Source organism: Acartia tonsa, chromosome 9 (genome assembly GCF_053477335.1).
Source record: "Acartia tonsa isolate MP-2025a chromosome 9, ASM5347733v1, whole genome shotgun sequence".
NCBI classification, from domain to species: domain Eukaryota; kingdom Metazoa; phylum Arthropoda; class Copepoda; order Calanoida; family Acartiidae; genus Acartia; species Acartia tonsa.
Genome location: NC_137268.1, coordinates 3911116 through 3935035, shown reverse-complemented (window position 1 = coordinate 3935035; position 23920 = coordinate 3911116). Strand labels below are relative to the sequence as shown.

At 33.0% G+C, this 23920-nt stretch overlaps 2 protein-coding genes across 2 annotated transcripts; both read right to left on the bottom strand.

Annotated features, from left to right (window-relative positions):
- Window positions 1-276: 276 nt before the first annotated feature.
- On the bottom strand, window positions 277-11155 carry LOC145328040 (uncharacterized). The gene is made up of 14 exons (XM_080171589.1): window positions 11109-11155; window positions 10631-10678; window positions 10021-10090; window positions 9519-9617; window positions 8623-8709; window positions 8190-8243; window positions 7422-7500; window positions 6935-6986; window positions 6096-6171; window positions 4621-4739; window positions 4074-4185; window positions 3599-3666; window positions 2773-2861; window positions 277-1912 (listed from the first exon to the last, which is right to left on the bottom strand). Exons 3-14 carry the CDS (start codon window positions 10022-10024, stop codon window positions 1795-1797), a joined length of 957 nt encoding a protein of 318 aa, XP_080027715.1. The 5' UTR covers window positions 10025-10090; window positions 10631-10678; window positions 11109-11155; the 3' UTR covers window positions 277-1794.
- A 164-nt stretch (window positions 11156-11319) lies between these two features.
- Window positions 11320-21214, bottom strand: LOC145328041 (putative MFS-type transporter YhjX). The gene is made up of 11 exons (XM_080171590.1): window positions 21079-21214; window positions 20585-20652; window positions 19585-19626; window positions 16974-17030; window positions 15859-15917; window positions 15192-15247; window positions 14316-14406; window positions 13940-14007; window positions 12784-12832; window positions 12092-12188; window positions 11320-11626 (listed from the first exon to the last, which is right to left on the bottom strand). Exons 1-11 carry the CDS (start codon window positions 21208-21210, stop codon window positions 11599-11601), a joined length of 747 nt encoding a protein of 248 aa, XP_080027716.1. The 5' UTR covers window positions 21211-21214; the 3' UTR covers window positions 11320-11598.
- Between the last annotated feature and the right edge of the window lie 2706 nt (window positions 21215-23920).

Genomic DNA, 23920 nt, shown 5'->3' with positions numbered 1-23920 from the left:
ACTTGGGCCCTGTGCCGACTTGCAATTGAGTCTTAGAATATTAGCCAATAGCGTCAGAAATAGTAGCAAAGCTAATTCGCTTCAAAAGAGAAGAGAGCAATTTGCTCGCAAACAATAAAGGTCCCCAACATTGGAACCAGGCAGTTGTCTGGGTTATACGTATATATACCTATACATGAATTGTTAAATTTTTGAAATAGAATACATATAAACTGTTTTATCCTTAAACTTTATAGAACAACTTTACTTTAAAATATTAAGTTGATATAAATTAAAAATTTTATTACAAAATATATAATACATATTTTTCATTGTGTATTACACAAATACTTTTAGATTATTAAATATTCGTAATACTAACAAGGATGACAACATCCATAAAAGCGAAGCTCTGAAGTGGAAGGACAAACGATCATGAACACTTGTATATTGTCAAAACTGAATAATCAGAATATGAAAGTATAAGAGTCGAAGCAAAATAGTAAGTAAATTTGTTGCAAAACCGCATAAATAGATGGTACTGTTTAAGGACATACTTACATTTTGGGACTTGTTGATAGAGATGCTTCGCTTATAACATTGTACCTTGTTGGAATAGGAATCAGTTTTCAAAAAATCAGAAGAATCGGATAATTTTACCATACAAAAATTTGTTGTCGAAAAAGTTAAAAATTAACATGTTTAAAATGGACGTACAGACATTCTGGTATTGATTATAGAGTTGCTACGCTTTATAGATTGTACCTAACTACTACAGGAATCATCATGCAAAGTTTGGAATTGATAGGACAATTCTAACCTGTTTAAATTAATGAAAAGAGCTAACTGTGACGTACGGACGGAGGGACGTATGGACGTACGGACCAACCCTAATTATAGAAAAGCTTCGCTTTTAAAAACCAGAAAAAAAGATAAAAAAATTATAAATATTTCATCGAATAAGCACTTTTCCTCTAAAACGACAGTTTGTCTATTCATAACTAGTAAAAAAGCTTTTGACATGTAAAAAAAGCTTTATCATGATAATAAAAAATTTCATTTATTTGTAAAAAAAATTTACAATATAAATTCTGATTCTATTTTGATTAATAAGTTAAAAAATTGCAGTGTCTATAGAAGACTTCCATTGGAAGTTTTCAAAATGTATTTTCTCGTATTCATTCGAATCCGGTGGATAGGAACCGGTTCTCATCCATACTAAAAAACTATGTCTAGCATCGTATTATATCCATCTTTCTACGAATATAGAAATGTACAATCATAAGATTAAAACCAGTTTTTTAGCCGGTGCTTCGGCACCTCGGGGCTAAAAAAACTAGTTTTAATCTCATAATTGTACTTTCTATATCCGCGGAAAACCGTTTATAATACGATGCGAGAAATAACTATTTTTTTTCTTCCTAAGTTTACTATATGGTAGCAAATATTTGAAACTTTTTTTTACACTTAATTGCATGAAAACATATATATGTGTAATAAAAAAGATTTTATTTAAAATTTGACTTCTCTTGTTGCATATGTCAGAATAAATTATCTCATTTCTTATTTTTCCATTGTATTACAGACAATTTTCCACGGTAATTAAAATATCAAAAAAATAATTTTAATAGCAGTTTTGTTAGCCAAGGCCTTCGATCTCTCGGGGCAAACAAAAATTGCTTTAATATTAAAATTTTCATTTTAATATCCGCGGAAAGCTGCCTATAATACGATGCGATAAATAACTATCATTTAACTTCTTTAGTAACTTTAGTAATAATATATTATTTTATTTTTTTTTTAATAATCTCAACTTTATTCTTTCTTCTTCTCCTGTTCTGGTTTCTCAAAGAATTTTGGGTCCACTGGTTTCACCATGAAGTGAAGGACAGAAGCTGCTGTCACGAGACCGGCCATGGTGTACATTGTACTGGTGTTAGGTGTTGGTCACTTATTGCAGGCAATTCTTTTCTCGTATTCATTCGAAGCCGATTAATATCCGGTGGATTAGAACCGGTTATCATCCATACGAAAAAACTATGTTAAGCATCGTATTATGTTCAGCTTTCTACGACTATAAAAATGTACAATCATAAGACTAAAACCAGTTTTTTTAGACCGTACCTTCGGCACATTGGGGTTAAAAAAACTGGTTTTAATCCTATAATTGTACATTCTATATCCACGGAAAGCTGTTTATAATACGATACGAGAAATAACTATTCTTTATTTAGGTTTGTTCCGTCTGTTTGTGTTATGTACACGAATATCGTGCTTGTTTTTAGCAATTTTTGGTATTTTAGCGAGGATTCCTATATAACAATAAAGCAAGTGTAGATTATCCAAACTCTATGATTTGGATTATGAGCGAAGCGACTTTATAATAACTTGAAGATGTAAGGACGTCCAAATTTAGTCCAATTTAGTGAAAGATATATTGTGCATCGAATTTTTGTTGATTTTTTAATAATTTTAAGTTTCTTGATGGTTATTAGAACTGTTACTGTAGCTTCGTTCATATGGTATATATTCTTTCTTATAAATTTAAATATAATAATATATAAGCAAAAGACGATATTAAAATCATTCATTAAAAAAGTAACAGGCTGTGTGTCTGTTTGTCTGTACCTAATGGTCGCTCTCATAAAATTCTCCCGCAATAAATTTTACTTTTCCTTTTAAATCTAAAATATAAAAAAATTGGTTATCGAATTAAACTCTCCAATTCTCAAGTGTCCCTAGAGGCCTCTAGGGGATTAGCCGCTAGTGTTAATTAAGTGAGCAACACTCCTGTTGTATAGGAATGGGCTAGGATCCATTGTTCCTGGTGGCATTATGGTCATCAGCTTGGAGATTGTCAGGGTTTTGGCTTCCACCAAGCTCTGAAACAGAGAGACAGGTACACAGAAAGTGTGTTAGGGGGGGTGGTGTACCTCTCCGAAACCCCACCAAAACTTATTTTGTGGCTAAGCCCAAAGGTTAATACCCTTTATATTTGACATTTCACATATAAAATGTAGGTTTAAATCCCCCTCCAACAATATAATAGAGTGTTGATTAAAACCCCTACCATGTAAATGTTATACCCGCGGGGTAGATTTTTTTTAGGGGGGGGTATGCCTTTTATCCACTTCCGCAAGTTTACAAATCACATTGTGTTCACAAACTCAGACAAATGAAAATCACTCAAAATGTATCATACATTTAATAGATTAGACATACATACAGATAAACTTTATTTATAGAGTAGATCAGTGGCGTGCATAGGATTTTGCAATAGGGAACCCATAAACTTCAACACCCAGCTTGGACCAAAATCTAAGAGGGTGTGTTTTATAGACAACAAGAGGAAGAGTGTTGTTTAAGATTTAGTGGGTGGATATAACCCCTAGTTTTAATCAACATTCTCAAAAGTAAAAAGTGATATTTGAGTGGTAAATAAACATGCGAAGCTCTCCTCATATTGCATAGTCATACCTCCTATGAAGGGTTGTATCAATAATCAGTGGATAGGGGGGGGAACCATTGTCATGAGTTGTGTAGATGTGCAGGGGGTGGATACACACCCCTTAAGCACGCCTCTGGACTCTGGAGTAGATGCAAATTTTTAAAATGTAACCTGTGCATTTGAGACGTCAACTCCAAATGTGTTTGTAAATTTTGTAGGGTCCACTTTTGATAACAGTTCTGAAAATTAACATTTTATTTGTTAGTAGGATGTATTTAAAATTAATTTAGTTTGTAAATAAAAAGTTAAAATTATCAATAACAAACTGTAATACGTGTAATATAAATTCCTAATTAATTAAGTTTCTTCAACATTTACAGATTTTTTCTTTTAAGCTTTAGTAGTTTCCCCAATAACCCCATAAAATTATCTTCATGAAGTGTGGAAAATTGCCCCAAAATCTTTGTTTAGTAGGGGGGTATATAATTTAAATTTCATTTTCGTTTTTCCAGTAGGCGGATAGGTGATGGGGTAAAGAATAAAGATAGTTGAAACGGGGAATTATTATTTTATCCTGCTGCGAGTTTCACTTCCTTAAAGAACAAGAAAATCGGACGTAAGATCCAAGTATTTATATACCCATTACCTTGCATAGCTGTAGATTCAGCTCCTCTCCTCAAATTTAGCAGAAGGCTAGGGCCGAGAACGGTGGCTACAGCCGCGAAAATCAGAAATCTGCCATGAATAGCTCCAATGTACTAAATACAGAACTTATTAAAATCACATCTATACTTGATTTCTTCTGCAGCTATTTCAGTATTTCAATTATTATTTAATTTTAGAATTAATGAATCAAAAGTTGAGATAGACTGTTTAGTGTATATGGTCTTATTGAAAGACTAAATATAGGTTTACTTTAAAATGGTTAAGACATTAGAAGCTATTTTTTTAAATAAGCCTTTTTTAACATAAACTTACAACTTAGAAATAAACCATTTATGGATATAGAATTATTCGATTTTGCGACAGGGGAATGTTGTCGTCAATCTAGTTGCTAATACATTCCTGAACTATTGGTCAGCACGTTCCTTTATGGTCAGGAGAGAGGATAGGATAAATCTTTAATGGATGGGGGAATCGTAATATCCACGTATTTTATACTCATTAAACCAAAGTTAACAAAAAATTGTCACCTTAGAACCATAAAGATCAGCTTCATAGGCAGGTAGAACTGAGAAAACTCCGCCCATGACCGACACAGCTAGCACTGTACTTCCACAGAAGGCAGCCAGGTAGTAAGGGGCCATCGGTCCTTACAATAGAAATTATTCCGTTTTAGTCAGCTTTATATCTTTAATTATCTATAATACAAAGTAGCTTGATGTCTGTCTGTCCATTCCTTAAGATCTCGGTAACCACTAAACGGATCGGATTCTACTTTTCAGGGTATATACCTATTGGTCCTGTGGTGATTTTAAACTATTTTCTTGGGGGGTGGGACATCCCGAACCACCTAAAAAACTAAAAAGAACAACCCCCCCAAAAAATAATTATTTTCATTTTTTGTAAAATCTCAGTAACTGCTGAACAAATTGGGCTCTACCCTTTTGGGAATATACATACTGGTCCTCTGGTGGGTTTAAGCTATTTCTATTTAGGAGGGTTGACTTCCCATTACTTCATAGGGCGAAGCCCCTAGAGGCTAGGACGAAGCTGCTAGTGTAGCTATAATATAGTAACAGGATATTTGTCTGTCTACCTGTACCGAAGGATCTCGCTAACTGGAAAGGTTTGAAGTTATTTTGGGATAGGGTACCACCAACTTTCCAAGAGAAAACACAAAACAAAACTAACTAACTCCATTTAGCAGTGAAAAAATATTTTTTGGTAACATAAATTCAAGAGAAAAACATTTTACGTGCCCCTAGAGGCCCCTAGAGTACTACATTTTCTTATAGCTACAAAAACCTTTACATGCATCTTATAAAATATTCAATATCTGTATATCAACTTCTCCATCTAATCCATTCATCTATTGAGATTTACCTATCTTCTAGCGGATAATTACCTAAAGGCCTTTTTAGGGGAAAATTCTCTTGAGAGGGTGACGATACCCTACCACAAAATAGTTCCCTGGACGTATAAGAAGCTTCACTGTATAGGAGAACCATATCAGATCCTTTACTAACCATATACCATACTAACATCCAATTACTTTTTTGGATCTACTGCAGTTCACGGTATAATATTGCTGGTAACGAATATTGCCAAAAATCTATGAATTTTAAAGGCTGCTAGCTGCCAAACGGCTGAACGTACAGATCATACCCGCACACCATTTTAAGCGGTATAAGAAGGCCTTCAAATAATCTGGAATAGCAAAGATTCAATGATGCACAGGGAAAGCTTCACTGAAGAAAAAACGCGTAAAATAGGCCTTTTTCGCGCATTTCTCTGCACTGCGAGATAATTATGCATTATTGATTTATGGCTATTCCATATTATTTGTAGGCCTTCCTATGCCGCTTAAAACAGTGTGCGGGCATGATCTGTACGTTCAGCCGTTTGGCAGCTAGCAGCCTTTAAAATTCATAGATTTTTGGCAATATTCGTTACCAGCAATATTTTACCGTGAACTGAAGTAGATCCACTTTTGTATAAGGATTACCTTGTGGATCCATGACACAGCTGTTAATTAGGAATGGAGAAACAGCAAAAATTGGAGCTGCTAAAAATGTGAAGCCCTAAAGATAGAATTTTAATAAAGGACAAAATCGTAAAAAACAATGTTTGCAAATTAGAATTTTTTGTGCAAAAGTTTAAACACCGTTTTTTTGTACCAACCAATCAAAATTAATCTAAGAAATCTACCAAATGAACGTGTTTATATAAAACATTGAGTATCAGTACAATATACAGTCCAATACAATATCCCTTCCAGTAAAACCCAATATTTTGAAAATTACTCTAATATATGAATTACACGTTGTTCATTTGTTAGATCAGATTGGTATAAGCCTGGGTATCGGAAAATGATTAACTCTTGATTCACATACAAACTTTTAAAAATTATAATCTAACAAGGATGCTACATCCATAAAAGGTAAGCTCTGAAATTAAACGGTATAACAAACGGATATAAACACTTGTAGAGTGTCAATAAGCAGAATATTTATTCAAACTCATATATAAAATTGTAGCAAAGTTGCGCAAATGCAGGTTTCAGTTTAAGGACACACTTACATATTTAAACTTGATTGTAGAGATGCCTTTCTTAAAATATTGTTCCATAAATAATTGTACTAAAAAACAAATCAGTAGGTTAGTTTTATATTTTTAAAATGTTTTCAAAAGTTTAAAAGATTAAATGGACGTACGGACTTGTTTGGAAACAATTATCTAGCTGCTACGCTTTCTAAATCGTACCTAATCATTACAGGAATCACCATTCAAAGTTTAAATATATAGGAGAATTCTAAAATGCCTAAATTAAAAATACTGAATAACCTGGAATGTGTTGAAGCGTCCAACCTTATCTGATACTGTTGCCCAAACAATCCTAAAATTTAATTAATAAAAATTACTTATTCATCCTTTTAATATTTTTATATAAAAGTAACAGGATGGTTGTATGTGCTGTGTGAAGAAAAGGAACTTTCTAAACCCTAAACCGATAGGTTCTCTTTTACAGTGAAGCTTCTTGTTGTTCCAGGGAAAGATTATACTTATCGGCCACAGAAAAAAATATACCTTCCAACACCCCCCCCCCCCAAAAAAAAAACAATATCAAAATCAAAAGTCAAAATGAATTGTCGATTGTTTGTATGCATGTCCAATATTATCTTGTGAAGGGATGTACCGATCGTTTAACAATTTTTAGGTATTATAAGTATTCGCTCTGGGCAGGTTTAAGTCTATTTAGCCAACTCGTACTTCACCACTCTGGTTTTATGTTCATAGAATCAAAATTTTTCATATACAAAAATTGTTTCACCTTCCACCTAGATTTCCAGCTGCCAACGCCATCAAATAGGCGGAAGCAAAAGTTGGGGTCACTAAATCTGGCATTGAACCTGCAATAAGGTAATTTAAGAATACTTCCAGCTTTTTTATCAAGATGTAGGGAAGGTTGGTTCTTTACATAATCTCTAAATTCATGTCTTGATATTATATACATAACTAGCGGCTACGCCCCTAGAGGTCTCTAGGGGCACTTGAGGAGGAGAGAGTCAATTTAATAACCCAATTTCTTATTTTAGATTTTAAAGAAAAAGTTAAAAAAAATTTGGGGGGGGGGCAAATTTTTTTTTTTGGGGGGGGGTTGGACGTGTCCCACCCCCCAAGAAAATAGTTATAAACCTTCCCGGGACCTATGAGAAGCTGCCCTGTAAAGGAGAACCCGATCGGTTCAGCGGTTAGCGAGATCCTTCGGTACATACACACAGATACACAGACAAACATCCTGTTACTTTAGTATAAGGATTTGTTATAATAGTTTAATGTTTCCACACTTAATATTAGCTGAATATCCATATGTTTTAAAACCATCTGACAAAGCTTAATTCTTGGCATATTGATAGTTAAAAAATTAAATAAGTGCTATATTTATATACAAACTGGAAGATTTTTTATAGAAGGTTTAAAGTTTGAAGTTTTGATCACTAATTGTAATTTAAAGGAATGGATATTTTGTGTATTATCATTTGGGATGTACATCTATTTATCGGCCATTGTTTTATCCCTTAAGATCCCTGAGATTTACCTGTAAACACATTCTGGATCATAGGCTTGGCAACGGACATCAAACCCATACCACCTAAAAATTTGTTTGTGTTTTTAAACAATCTATTTAGAATAACAATGAACAATTATTGAATGAAATTGCTTCGCAACAGATTAATAACCACTGCAATAGAACCGCCATAACGAAAAATCACCTATAGCATCGTATTATAGACAATATTGAAGTAAAATCATAAAGATAATACAAGATTTTTTTTAAGTCCGGGCCTTCAGCAACTCGGGTCTAACAAAGTTAGATTTGATAATATAATTTTTCATTTCAATATCCGCGGAAAGCGGTCTATAATACGATGCAATAGATAAATATTAAAGGGATATGTCATTAGAGAGGTATTGTCCTACAGACAACTAGCATTTCCTTAACAAAATCAATTTATGAAAATCAAAAATACCTGTAGCTAACAAAGAAGCAGTAGAGAATAGGAGCCAGAATTGAGGAGTTTTCAGCAGGTTGTCAACTGGCACATTCAGACCAGAACCTATAAAATTATGAAAGTTAATTTTGTTCAATTACACATTGTATATAATAGATATATAATATCTAGATATATTGACAGGAAAAATTTTTCATGAAGTTTTTGTTGCCAATGTGGAGCTCATGCATTTGTTAGTTCATTAATCTAGTAGGTGGGGAGGGGATTGGGGTACCATTATTTTAGTCAGCTGCAAGTATTACTTTTTAAAGTAAATGAAAATCTGGTGCAACTTCCAAGTAATAGAATATTGATTCTGTTTATATTGGCTATTACAGGTACATGTCACTTTTACAACTATCTAAAATATAGTCACTGTGTTTTTGGCAAAATTTGTTAACAACTGCAAATTTGACAAAATAATGCATAACTTCAGATTGTTGTCTAATATACACCTGAAGAATATCAATGATTATTTACTTTTAAATTAATTTCACTTATTTTTTAGCGTTTGTCTATATATTCTATTACATTTAAATATTCTGTACATCCAATAAACATTCTATCTTTTTGCATATTTGAACCATCTATCCACTTATTTATGCATCTATATATCCATCTATATTCTATATATCATATCCAGCTATTGATCTATTCCTGTAACTGTGTATATAACCAGGAAAGTAGGGGACAATGGTCTGTTTATTACACTAGTCAACAAAGTTTTAAAATAACGATTTCCTATTTGTTGGTTTAATTACTCTAAGGACATTTATTGAAATTTGATTGATTTGTTTATTAAGTTTGGTGTCCAAAAGTTTTTATAGTTTTTTTTTGTGTATTATCATTATCATTGTTTTTTTTCTGGTATATACCTGCGCTGGCTGGAGGTGTAAACCCTGCAGGCAGATACCCGTCCGCAGGTCTTCTGATCATCAAGGATGAGGATATTATGGCAGTTGAATAAATAGCACCTAAAAAAAAAATTAGTAGGTATTATCCTCTTAGAATTTCTTTTCAATTTTAGGACTTGATTACAGAGTTGTTTCACTTTTGATATTGTACTTTGTATTTCCCAGGAATCAGTAAACCAAAAATCAGATTAATCGGATAATTAGATGACATAAAAATTTGTTGTTTGAAAGGGAAGAACGGACATTCTGGTAATGATTATAGAGTTGCTACACAGAGTTGCTTTCAAAATCATAACTACTACAGGAATCACCATGCAAATTGAAATCGATAATTCTAAAATGCCTAAATTAACGAAAAAAGCTATCCGTTACGGACGGACGTACGGTCGGACGGATCGACTCTAATTATAGAAAAGCATTGCTTTTGAAAATGATTTATTTAGTATAGAAAAGAAATGCTCACCCATAACAGCCAGACTTGTAGCTATTCCAGTATTACCCGAACCAACCACATAGAAACCTTCAGCCAAATCCTAAATTTATTTTTCAATAGATTCTTAAATATAAGTTTGTTTATTTAAAAATTTTAATGACTTTATTGTGCAAGAGTCTACATCTATCCTTAATTTCTATTATTTTGATAGCAAGGTTCTTACTATTTCGGTTTATTAATACAAAATTTATCTAATACCCTTTTTGGTTTTGTTCCAACTGAAAGGTGGAATACGATTATAATACATACGTTTTTAGGGCAGGTTAAAAATGATAATCATAAAATATTATTGATGGCTGATATTGAAGAATATACTTTTATGTTTGTTCTATTTGGTATTGTATTGTATTTTGCATAAAATAAATTCGTGGTTTCCCTCAAAATACCTCAATGAGCATAAAAATCCCGATCTTATTAATTTTTTTGGTACAAGGTATACCGGCAGATTAGGCATAATAAAATTCATCCCTTACTTCCATTACCTTCAATTGAGTTCAAAAATAGGGGAGCTTGGGGGTGTCTGTGCTTGCTAGACTCTACGAGTGTAAGTACCAAAAAGAATTATTAAGATTCAAAATACCTGATAAGGCAGTTTGGCCAGATCTGCGGCAGTAGCGTATACAACTTCCTGGAAAAATTTTAATTTTCAATTAATAATTCTAGACTTTGTACATTTGTACACATGTCAAAAACAAAAATGGTCATATGCTTAAAGACGAAATTAATGTTGACTTAAAGACGAAATTAATGTTGACTTCAAAAATATAAATTCTAAATTTTTGGACTAAATGATGACTAGCAGCTACGCCCCTAGAAGCCTATAAGGCGCTCTAGGTGGTGGGGGGGGGGGTGAGTCATTTTTAAGACTAGTTTTTTAAAGAAAATGATTTTTTTGGCTAGGAGTCATTTTTATTATGGGCGATTTCTTTTTAGGGGTTGCTGGTACCCTCTTGAACAATAGTTATAAGACTTTCCAGGATCTATGAGAAGCTTTATGTTGCAAGATCCTTCATTACAGACAAACTGTTACATTTACTCTTACATAAGGATTATAGTACCTGTAATTGGCCTCCAAGCTCAACAAATTGTCTACCTTCCTACTAAACCAACCAGTATTATTAATCATCAAAATGTATAAAAAAAAATTGTAATTATTTGGAGAGTAAGTTTGAATTTAACAAAACATTGGTGTAAATGAATTTCAATATTTTAACATTGGTAAGGGGGAAGTGGAGTATTACTTTTTCTTTTATAGGAGTTATATTTTTTGTGAATTTGGAGGTACCCTCTCCTAAACTCCCTAGACCAGAAAAGGAACTTTTCCGGGATCTGTAAGAGCCAAAATAATCTAGGTGTAAAAATCAAATCTTTCGGTACTATGTCTACCATGTATAATACTGTTTTGGCTTTTTTGAGCTTCTAAATATTTTTTAAATGCGTTGTTATTCTACTTTTATTTGTTTAATGTTCGATTGCTTAATTTGTTAAGATTTACTTTTATGGACGTTGTCATTTTTTTTATATAAGCATTACAAAATATTTTCTAGGTTAGTTTTCCTGCATAATAACATCAGCTCTGAAAAAATCAAACAAAAGAAGTATTATTAAATCAGATACTTTGTTACTTTGACAATGGGAAAAAGTTAATTTTGTTGCTAATTTTTAAATACACCTCGGATAACTTATAATATAGATAGATCATGGTAATCATAAGCGAGCAGAGGGGGAAGGGAGGGTTTATCCATTCCCCTGTACTTCTCTATACGCCTTCTAACAGGGTCTTTACCCCTTCTGACAAAACTCCTATTCGCTGCAAATAAGCATTTTTGAGAATTTTTCCAACCACCATACTATTAGCTTAGGTTACCCAGCTAATAACAAAACCTATGAATTGTAGAGTAGCTTTGCTACAAGAGAATTTCAAAACATGTTTATAAAATAATTTGACAATTTAAAGAATTTATCAGCTAGCATGTTAGGTTAAGCTGCGAATAATAAAAGCTATGACCTATAGAGTAGCTTTGCTACAAGATATACTTACGTGTTTCCCAGATAAGTAGGCATCTGCGAGAATTTGTCTGCCAGCATATTAATGGCTGGGGTAAAGAACAACGCTCCGGATCCAAATCCACCAATAACTAAAATAAAATAAACATTTTGTAGTTAAATTTGTATGTATGTCCGTCAGTCCACAATGCTATAGGGGAAATGTGATTTTCTCAGCTGTTACTTAATATAGACTGCTGATTTTATTTTAGAAAGATCCCCTTCTTTTCAGAGATTCACTTGGTCCGTCTGTCTGTGGGTCATGCTATGAAAGGTTTTGTGATTTTCTAATATGCATCGTATACTTATTTATATTTCCCCTCCCTTTTTCTATTTAATGATCACTTGACATCTGCTATGTAACTCACTTTGACTGTTTGGCAAATAAGAGTGTTAGCAATGAGCATTACGATATAAGCTTATATGTTAATATAATCTTTTTTTAGGGGAGCTTGGTGTATTCAGGCTAATATGCAATTTAAAAAAATTGAAGCTTGATTTTCAGTGATGTTTTTAACTGATACAACTCTTGACTCTATTAAGGGAGTTTTTCAAGGAGGTGAAGAACCCTATCAAGAGGGATGGAACCATAAGAAAGTTGGTTCCTCCCCCTTAATTTAACTAATTAGTTTGATAAACTCCCCTTCTGTAAACTTCTGCCTACAAGCGCCTGCAAATAAAATTTACCTAAGCCACTAGCAAGGCCACGTTTATCCGGAAACCAATTGATCAAAGCCTAAAAAATACAATCTATCATGAAGATTACAATAGAAGAGTCTTTTGATAAAAAGTGAATATAGGACGACATATAAGAAAGTCAAAGTTTTCATTTCTATCTTTATGAAAAAGATAAAAAGTTACAGGGACAAAAGATATAAATATAATGTTAGAATCAAATAAAATACATCGGTTGTCACTGTAAATAAATCATTTACTTCTGAGCTGGATCTTTATATCATTTCAATGGTGCGCTAAATCGGGGTGCGCACCATTGAAATGATTTAAAGGTCCAGCTCTGTATTACTTTTAAAGTTCATTCTATTTTAACTATATTTTTTCTTTATATTACTTTATTTTGCAAATAGAAGCGGATAATAAGGCGAGGTTTTTGCTATTAAATTGCCGTTAAAGTCTCTTTAAAATATATTATTACTTTAGATTAAAACTGACAATTATAATCTTGTATATGTACTCAAAGACCCGTTTTGCAACATATTTTTACCTTCAGCATAAATATTATTCCTTATTGATAACTACTTTCATTGATTTTCTCGAAATTAATTTGGATGATTTTCAATGTATGGTAAGTCAGAATATTTGTTTACAATACAGAGCTGGATCTTAAAATCATTTTAGTGGTAAACCAGATCGGGGTGCGCCAAATCACCATTAAAATGATTTAAAGATCCAGCTCAGATAAAAGTAGTAGAGAATCAAAGAAAATATTATAGATATGATGCAAAATTCAATCTAATTGAACAACTGGAGCAAAAGCAATCAAAAACATTACAAATACATTTTTTCACCGTTTTTGGTCTAATTTCAGAAAAAATAAAGAACAATAAATCATAATTATGTTGCTTATAATTATCTTGAATATAATAACAGTGGATATAAAATACATGGATTTGTGAGTTGATAAAATTATTCTACCATTTGGATGATATCACAATACTCCCTAATTATTACTTTACCAGATCCCATCCCCTAAATATGAAGGAGGATATGGGCCAATATCTGAGGTCTATATTAGCAACTCAAGTTGACAAAAAAAAGTTTCCAGTCACAATATCCCTTATGACTTATTTGTGTTTGCTCCAACTTGTACCAGGTATATTTTTACCTGAATTGGAGGCGTATAAGCACAACCATAACCAAGTCCAGAAATCATGGCACCAGCATACAGTAATCCTTAAAGAAAAACATTTGTTCATTAAGATTGTGCAATCATTTTCAGTTGATTGATTGATTATCCACAGTTTCTTGATGATTTGTTTTCATTGTGAGTGACTAGTCATGGCTTAATATAGGAGTATGGATAATGTACACTTCTATATTCGTAGAAAACTGGATATAATACGATGCTAGACATAGTTTTTTCGTATTCATGAGAACCGGTTCCTATCCACCGGATTCAAATGAATACGAGAAAAATCATTAATCAATAATTTCTCTGGAATTGTCCTGTAAAATTAAAATAAACAAAATATTTTATAAACCTGCATTATGAATATGTGCACCAGCGCCAGCAATGGCAAGACCAGAACCAAATAGGGCTCCACCTGACAGCATAGCTTTACGCACTCCAACCTGAAGAAAAAAATAATTTCAGTAGCTTCATTTTCATTGCATATCTATTTGTTTGATTAGCCATAGTTTGTTAGGGTTTGAACCCAAGACTCCTGGAGTATGTTGAGACACTTTTGTATAGCCGTAAGGGCCAGCTTAAGCTCCATGTTCAAGTATGACTTGACACGCTGCCTCATGAGAGCTCCTCGTTATTACTTCACCCTCGTCGATTTTGAGTATGGCAGGTGTCCCAGATTAAGTCACCGTAATGAATGTCACTCTCCACAGAGGAGCCTGGGATTAAGGGATGTGTTGGTATTATACAATATTGCAATATAAACCAAACTGGGCACCATTTGAATTCCAAAGTGTATGCTCTGTTGTGTATTTTGCATTACTGTACTTAGAAAAAATTAATTTTTGCTTCAAAAGTACATATTATTCTATCTAGCTTATTCTATAATATATATAGAAAAGGTGTTTAGAATTATAATTTGACTCTATAAAGTTGATGATTTAAAAACTTGTAATAAAATTCTGATTGAACCTCTATTATATTTATAACCTTTATTACCAAATATTAGGGAAAACCTTTACTTCAATTTTTTTTTATTTTGTCTGTTTTACTTTCTAATTTTTTTGGGGAGAGTGGTGCAAACCTCCCCCAAAAATAGTAATAAACCTTCCCAGGACCTAAAAGAAGCTACCCTGTAAAGGGTAACCGTATGGGTTAGCGAGATCCTTCGGTACACACATAGACAGACAAACACAGATCCTATTACTTTATTTTACTTTTAATTTCTGACCTTGAGAGTCCATTTTCCAACTAAAGCTGCTGAAATACCACCAACAGCCATTATAACTAAAAGTAGCAAAAATGGGTATAGTCCCTTTCGTGACATCGCATCTTAAGGGGCGATTCTTCGTATTTTCACAGTAGGTTTTCTCCTAATTCTAGGGGGCTCTAACCCTGCGGGGCCAATTAGCCAACCCTATGGGGCAATCACCTAACCCAACCTTATCTAACCTAACCTTAAATAACCTATAAAAAGCCATTTTAAAAATAAGACAAATCGCCCCTTAAGGTGCGATGTCACGAAAGGGACTATTCCCGAAAAAATAATGTTATACGAAAATCTTTAATAAATATCAATTCATAATTTTTTCTATCAATTCTAAACTATTTTTGTTATAAAACTTTGTTGATTATCTATAACACAAAGAAGAATGACGTGTGTCTGTCAGTCTGACCTTCTGAAGTTTAAGATCTCGGTAACCGCTGAACCGATTGGACTCTACTATTCAGTAGTCCTTCAGTGGTTTCATTTCGTTTGGAGGGGGATACACCCAACCTTCCCAAAAAGAAAAAATACAAACAAAAAATTACCCCCTCCCCATTTTTTACGAATTACAAAAATGTTAAATTTTGGAGAAGCTTTTATCCAGAGTTTAATTTTGCCAACATATTTATACCTGACATTGGATAGGTAGCTGTTTCCAGAGACCAGTCAGTAGCTGCTGAAACAACCATACTGAAAATAATTCCATATATAAATTAAGGGTAGGTTAACTATATTTGTTTTCAATTCAAATACCAAATATAACCCTTATATAAAAGTAACAGGATTTCTGTTTGTGTGTGTTTGTAAAACTTCTCAACGATATGGTTCTCTTTTACAGTGAAGCTTCTCATATGTCCAGGTGAGATTTATAACTTTATGAGGGAGAGTACCACTATCCTCATAGGAGATATTAAAACTTAAAAAAATTACCCTACTCCCCCCTTCAAATTTTTTTATTATCTTTTTCAACTAAAATTGAAACTGGAGGGTCAATTTCCCCCCCTCCCCTTCACTCATATATGCCTCTGATAAGGTATTTTTTCAGATAAAGGCATTGGATCTCTTTTTTTAAAGGGTGAGCAAAAAAATGCGTACTTTTTTTAAAATTGAAATTGCGCGGCTTGTGTTAACAGTAGAAAAATGTTATGCATATCGTTAGAACCGCTAAGAAGTCTATTTTTTGGAAATATAAGATTCCTCTGCTACTTATAGTTACGGAGCTACGTGTTAAAATGTCCCAACTGATGTAAAACTTGACTTGCGAGTAAATTTTAAAATATAACTAAAAATTAGAGAAGATATTTTGCAAAAAGAGATGCCTACATTTTTTTAATTTTAAATTGCGCGGCTTGTGTTAATAGTAGAAAAATGTTACTCCTTTCGTTAGAACCGCTATGAACTGAATTTTTTGGAAATATAAGAACGGATTCTGTGCTACGTATAGTTAGGGAGCTACGTGTTAAAATGTCCCAACTGACTTAAAACTTAACTTGCAAGTAAATTTTGGGACATTTTTCCATCTGGCTCCTAGATTATTTGTAGCACAGGAACCGTTCTTATATTTCCAAAAAATACAGTTCATAGCGATTCTAACGGTATGCGTAACATTTTTCTACTATTAACACAAGCCGCGCAATTTCAATTTTTAAAAAGTACGCATTTTTTGCTCACTCTTTAGTTAGAGGTTATTAAAAAGTGTAACCTTTAATTGGCAGGTAATGTGTGTAAATCACTATATTTACTTACCCATGGTCCCTGGCCAAAGCTGCTGATATAGCCGACCATCCATAAGGAGATCCCAAGCTAAAATATTTAATCACTATAATTAAGAAACACAGTGACAACATAACCAATAGGCCGAGAATGAAAGAAAATACACAGATAAAATGACACTAAACGTTTAAATTAACAGAAAAAAAATAGTTATTTTACAACATGGTTTCGATTTATATCTAGTGGATTAAAAAATCATGTATAACATCGTATTACAGACAATTTTCCTCAAGTATTGAAATATAAATCATAATTTAATGCCAGTTTTGTTACCAAAGACTTCGGCCCTTGAGGCTAACAAAACTAGTTACAATCTTATATTTTTTATGATATCCGCTGAAAGCTGTCTATAATACGTTGGGATATAAAAATTTTAAAAGTTGTATCTTCTTTAAATAAACCTTTTAAAATAAAGATATAAATTTAAAAATATTGATAATATACAAAATCAGAACCTGAATTGGCCTGTCATCACAAAATCTTACAAAACTTATCTATAATACAAAATAATACTTATCTAAAATACTCCTTTACAGGGTAGCTTCTCATCGGTCCCAGGAAGGTTTATAACTATCTTCTTGGGGGGGTAGGACACCCCCAACATCCCCCCCCCCCATTAAAAAAACCCTCCCAAAAAAATATAAATTTTTTCTTTTTAAAACTAAAATTAAAATAGTGGGGTTGACTCCCCCCCCCCCCAATTTTTTTTAAAATTTTCCTTTCAATCTAAAATACGAAAAATTGGTTTGATCAAACCTCTTGGGGCAAAGCCCCTAGAGGCTAGGGGCGAAGCCGCTAGTACTTTTTATACAGGACTGACTTATAATTAAGAAAAATATTATTTTACTTATCTATTATATAACAAGGATTATTAGAAACAATAACATGAAACCAATAATAAGGACTATACTAATACAGGCATCTAAAGGGATAAGAGAATAGCCGATAACTTGTTGTACAATGACATCCCCAATGATTCTACACAAAATTGCCCCTTCTTTAGATTGCAATCAGGGGTGTGGATACTCAACTTAATGAACCAGCCAATCAAAAGTTACGAAAGTTGTCAGGTCAACGAATAAGAAAACAGTATTATAAATCTTAGGTGACTAGTATAATAATTGTCTTTTAAATTCCTTTAAAGCTTAAAGTTAATTAAGAATAGAGGAGGCAGGGACCCAGTCTCCATTTTGTATTGGGTCTTTGAAAATAGCCTCGGAAATATCAGGGGCTGTGATTCAGTCAATTGATTCCGTTTGAAATTGCCAAAGCTTTGTTGTTTTGTTGGCGTAGAATTGGCGTAAAACTTCTTTTTTTTTTATGTAGCTGAAGGGAAGTAGGTAAGAAGAGGAGATATAAGGAAAGAGTTTAGTGGGAAATTTGCATTTAAAATTGCTTGTCTGAATCACATACACTAGTCCTAGTCCCAGGAAAATATATACACAGGCGAGTACCTACAAAAGAAAAAAAATAGCAATTTGCTAGTTTCTGTTCTTTTTTATGGAATTATGTGTTTTTATATTTCCGACGCTAGTAGCTGATTTAAAAGACCCAAAATACAAAATCTGTACAGGGTTCCCGCCCGGTGGGCAAAGTTTCATACAGCTCATGTTTCCTTAATTATTACACTTTAATTTGTCTACAATCCTGTCCCTATATTCTTGGGATAACAAATACTTATTCTAAGAAATCATCAGCCATTTTTACATAATCAAAATCCTTTACTGAATAAAAATATCGTTAGCTATAAACAGAACAAGGATGACAACATCCATAAAAGCGAAGCTCTGAAACAGTAGGACAAACGAACATTAACACTTGTAGAGTTTGAGAACTAAATAATCATTATATAAATCTATAAAATTCGAAACAAAATTGTAAGTCAATTTTTAGGGAAACTGCTTACAAGCAGGATAATGTTTAAGGACATACTTACATTTTATGGCTTGATTATAGAGATGCTTCGCTTATAACATTGTTCATGTTTGTCCTAGGAATCAGTATTTCAAAAATAAGTACAATCGGATGATTATAAAATATTGTATTTAAAAATTAAAAATCAACACGTTAAAAAGGGACGTACGGACATTCTGGTAAAGATAACATGAGTTGCTACGCTTTTCAAATCGCACCTAACTACTACAGTTATCACCATGCAAAGTTTTGATTAGGGAAAAGCTTCGCTTATAAAAGAATGTTAGTATGTATTAACAGAAACGAAGCTTTTCTGCATAGATAGCCCGTCAAAACGACCTTACTGGATAACCCTACGTGGAACTTTAGATATGTTAATATTAGAGTAAAACATTAGAGGGGGAAGGGGTTAAATGTCCCCACCCCAAAGACCTTGTGCCGACTTTCAAGTGGGACTTTGAAAATCAACCAATAGTGTCGGGAATATTAACACAGGCAAGTCTCTATTAAAGAGCAGAAAGCAAGTTGCTAGCAGACCTAAAAGGTCCCCAAAACGGGGATAGAGGTAGTTGTCTGGTTATACATCAATAATTATAGATTTATTAATTTGTTAATGTCATTTCGATCTCAAAGTTTGCTTGGTGATTCCTAAACTATGGAATAAGTTTACCTGATGTGTGTAAGGATAGCTGGAACAAACATCGTCCATCTGGAGGCATTCGATTTATGGCATTCTCATAAAAATTATAAAAATAAAATCATGCATTGCTATGTAAATTATTAGCAGTTAAGCCCCCTAGCTCTATAGGAGCTCTGTATTCATAAAGGTTGGAAGAGGACAGAAAAATATCCTAAAACCATCCAAAGGTTTAATTTGGGAGGGTTATAATAAAAAAGTTATATACAGATGACGTCCTGATACCTATTTCTTTTAAATAAGGTTTGGGATTATAACAGGTTTAATTATCATTAGGGAGAATAAAAAATTTATTTCATGGTAATTTTTTTATCGTTCTCAAAGTTATTATTAAAAGCGAAGCTTTTCTATAATTAGGGTCGGTCCGTCCGTACGTCCGTCCGTACGTCCGTCCGTAATGGATAGCTCTTTTCGTTAATTTAGGCATGTTAGAATTGTCCTATCGATTTCAAATTTTGCATGGTGATTCCTTTAATAGTTGGCTACGATTTAGATAGCGTAGCAACTCTATAATCATCACAAAAATGTCCGTACGTCCATTTTAAACATGTTGATTTTTTACTTTTTTGACAACAAATTTTTATGTGATCTAATCATCCGATCTGATTTTTGGTATATTGATTCCTGGGACAACAAAGTATAATGTAATAAGCGAAGCAACTTTATAATCAAGTCCTAAAAATGTAAGTATGTCTATAAACAATATCCTGAATTAAGCAGTTTTTCAACAAATTTACTTACAATTTTGCTTTGACTCCTATACATTTATATTATTATTATTCAGTTCTGACACTATACAAGTGTTAATGTCCGTTTGTCCTACCGTTTCAGTGCTTGTTTTATGGATGTTGTCATCCTTGCTATTTAATTTTCTTTGGAGACCCATGTGATCTTCCAAACGTATATCAATATTAATCATTGAATATCAGCTACGTGTATTTATTCTTTAAATTTTAGTACCAAAAATTTCCTGTTTGTAGAAGGCGCAGCAATATTTGATTCTACTCCAAACAGACGGTCAAACCATCCCTTCTTTTCTACCTGGATTAATATATGTATTAATATATGCATTTTGTTTTAAATTGATTTACAATAAAAATTTATTCAATAAACTTTTTAAAAATTCTTAGTCAATGTCTGTAGGGTAGCTTGTAACAGCCGTGCATACTACATTATTAAAAACCAGCGGCTACGCCTCTAGAGGCCTCTGGAGACCCTTGAGGTGGAGGGGGGAGCAATCTTCATTTAAATTGTAATTATAAAAAGAAAAAGTTTCGGCACCCTTGACCGAAGATTGTACAGGGGCGCCGCTATCGGTACTTCTTTTGTATTTCCCAGGATCTTTGGGAATCTCATTGTAAAGGTGAACTATATCGGCTCTGCGGTTAGTGAGATCCTTCGGTACATACATACATACACACAGATCCTTTTATTTTATTATAAGCTGCACTACTAACAAGAAATTACCTTATCTGGAGTAGCGGTAGAGCTTCCTCGCAGAATAATCTCATGGCTAAGAGTATTATTATTTATTCTTTTGATATTATTGACCAAGCTTAGTTTACTACCAGCCGTGCGACCACTTAATAAATGGTACATTTTTACTTCTTTAAATACAATGGATTTATTAATACTTGGATCTTATTTTCTTGTTCTCTAATAGAGTGAAACATGCATTGGGCTAAATTTACAATACCCCTCATCCACCTCATTTATCCCATCCCCTCCTTATATTGTACAAGCGGCTACGCCCCTAGAAGCCTCTAGGGAACTTAAGGAAGGAGGAAGAAAAGTCGACCTCATCCAATTTTAAATTTGAGTTTCAAAAGAGTAGGTAAAAAATATTTTTTTTGGGGGGGAGGGGGTGAAGATACCCTCCCTAAAAGTAGTTTAAAACCTTCCCAGGATCTATAAAAAGCTTCACTGTAAAGGAGAACAATATCGGTTCAGCAGTTAGCGAGTTCTATATATTGGGACTGACAAAAAAACGCTTACTACTATATATAATAGGATATTATATATTCATTGAAAATACAAATACGAATTATCAGATATAACTAAACAAGGATGACAACATCCATAAAAGCGAAGCACTGAAACGGTATGACAAACGGACATGAACACTTTTATAGTGTAAGAACTGAATAATCAGAATATAAAAATATAAGAGTCGAAGCAAACTTTGTAAGTAAATTTGTTGAAAAACTGCCTAATACAGGATAATGTTTGTGGACATACTTACATTTTTAGGACTTGATTATAGAGTTGCTTCGCTTATAATATTGTACTTTGTTGTCTCAGAAATCAATATACCAAAAATCAGATCAATCGGATAATTGTATCACATAAAAATTTGTTGTTAAAAAAGGAGATAATCAACATGTTTTAAATGGACGTATGGACATTCTGGTAATGATTATAGAGTTGCTACGCTTTCTAAATCGTACCTAACTACTTAAGGAATCACCATGCAAAGTTTGAAATCGATAGAAAATTCTAACATGCCTAAATTAACGAAAAAAGCTATCCATCTCAGACGTACGGACGGACGGACTGACCCTAATTATAGAAAAGCTTCACCTCTAACAAGGATGATTACATTCATAAGTGCAACAAAAACACAATAGATATCAACTAAATATAAATAAAAAGTAAACGGCTTATCTAACAAAGAAATGTAAAAATCATGTCAAACTTTGAGAAAATTATCGTAAATAACAGCTGAGAAATTGAAAAAAATAACTGTTTTCTAAAAATTAATTAAAGTTTCTTATTATGTATATTGTAACTTCGATACAAAAACAAAATTGTAAAAATAACAATTATACAGATCAAAATGAAAAGCATAAATAATTAAGAAAGAAGTGACATAACGGTTTTTAAAAAGATATATAATACCTATAGAAAAAGGCGAAACACTTTTTTCAGTTAAAATATCCACGTTTAATTGATTCAAATCACAAAAAAAATCACTAATTCGCCTAATTACTGTTAAAATCATTAGAATATAATTTTCAATTCATGCCTAAGTACAGATCACGCACTAAGTTAAAGTTGAGTAGACTATTTCGCTCTCTATAGAGTTATGCGGTTTCAATAATATTTTCATACACACAAACACAGTAAATTTTCTGATCTAACAGGCTGTTGTTCAAAGGTGATTATAGAAAAGCTGATTAATTTTAAAACGCCATGAGTGTGTATTCAATAAACTCGGGACCGAGTTAAAACACAACAGATCAAAAAATGATTTATCTTAAAATAGCTAAATTACAAATAATTACTTATTCAGCCTGTATAATGTTAATTTTCTAACTTAATTTCAGAAACTAACCCTTAAGATCTATTCGGGCCTTTAAATACAAAGTAGAATGATGTCTGTCCGTCTGTCCGTCTGTCTGTCTGTCTGTCTGTCCGTCTGTCCCTTAAGATCTCGCCAACCACTGAACCGATCGGATTCTACTCTTGAGGGAATATACCTACTGGTCCTGTGGTGGTTTTAGGCTATTTTCTTGGGGGGTGGGACACCCCCAACAACCCAAAAAACAAAAAAAATCCCTCCACCATTTTTTAAAAAAAATATTTAAAATAGTGGTGGAGTGGGTGCATCTACAGGTAATAAAAGATGTAATTATACCTATTGGGGCAAAGCCCCTAGACGCTTTGGGCGAATCCGCTAGTTATTGATAAAGAGTTCATGTTTTATTAAGAACTTTTGATTATGAACAAAGTGAACGAAAACTGCTAATTTTTGTTCAGTAACGAGGTTTGGTTAAATGCTTTATTAGAGTCCCAAACATATTTTTGCTCTGTTGATAAAACAAAATGTAGTGTGTTGTATGTCCCCAAGGATTTCATTTTCATATGATTACTTATGTATATAGAGGCATCTAAGGAAGGAGAGAAGGGAGGGGGGCACTCTAAAGTTTAGTTTTGAAAAGAAAAAGTAACGTTTTGTTTGGGAGGGGGGAAGGGGAGTAATTATCCTTTGAGGGCCAATTTATCTTGGTAGGATGGCGGTACCCTCACCCAAAATAGTTCAAACCTTCCCAATGCCTATGAGAAGCTTCAATGTAAAGAATTATCACAACGATTTAGCGGTTAGAGAGATACTTCTGTATACACAGACAAACATCCTGTTATTTTTTATTTAAGGATGATATTAAAAGAAAATCACTTTCAGATAAATTTTGTTCGTTTACATATGCGATCAAAGTAATGGACATATAATTTTATCAGCATAAAAAAAACTTTCTATAACTTTATTCAAAACAAACAATTAAAGTTTGCTACTGTGGAACATTGACTG

What these genes read in the sequence shown, in the direction of transcription:
- LOC145328040 (XM_080171589.1), bottom strand. An exon ending in GCTGGAAATCTAGGTGGAAG is followed by an intron (nt 6,987 to 7,421) that starts GTGAAACAATTT and finishes ATTAAATTTTAG; the next exon opens with GATTGTTTGGGCAACAGTAT. An exon ending in CTGTGTCATGGATCCACAAG is followed by an intron (nt 4,740 to 6,095) that starts GTAATCCTTATA and finishes TTCTATTGTAAG; the next exon opens with GACCGATGGCCCCTTACTAC.
- LOC145328041 (XM_080171590.1), bottom strand. Translation starts at nt 21,210, where the DNA reads ATGTACCATTTATTAAGTGGTCGCACGGCTGGTAGTAAACTAAGCTTG. An exon ending in ATTGCTGCGCCTTCTACAAA is followed by an intron (nt 19,627 to 20,584) that starts CAGGAAATTTTT and finishes ATCGAATGCCTC; the next exon opens with CAGATGGACGATGTTTGTTC. An exon ending in GCTTTGGCCAGGGACCATGG is followed by an intron (nt 15,918 to 16,973) that starts GTAAGTAAATAT and finishes AATTATTTTCAG; the next exon opens with TATGGTTGTTTCAGCAGCTA.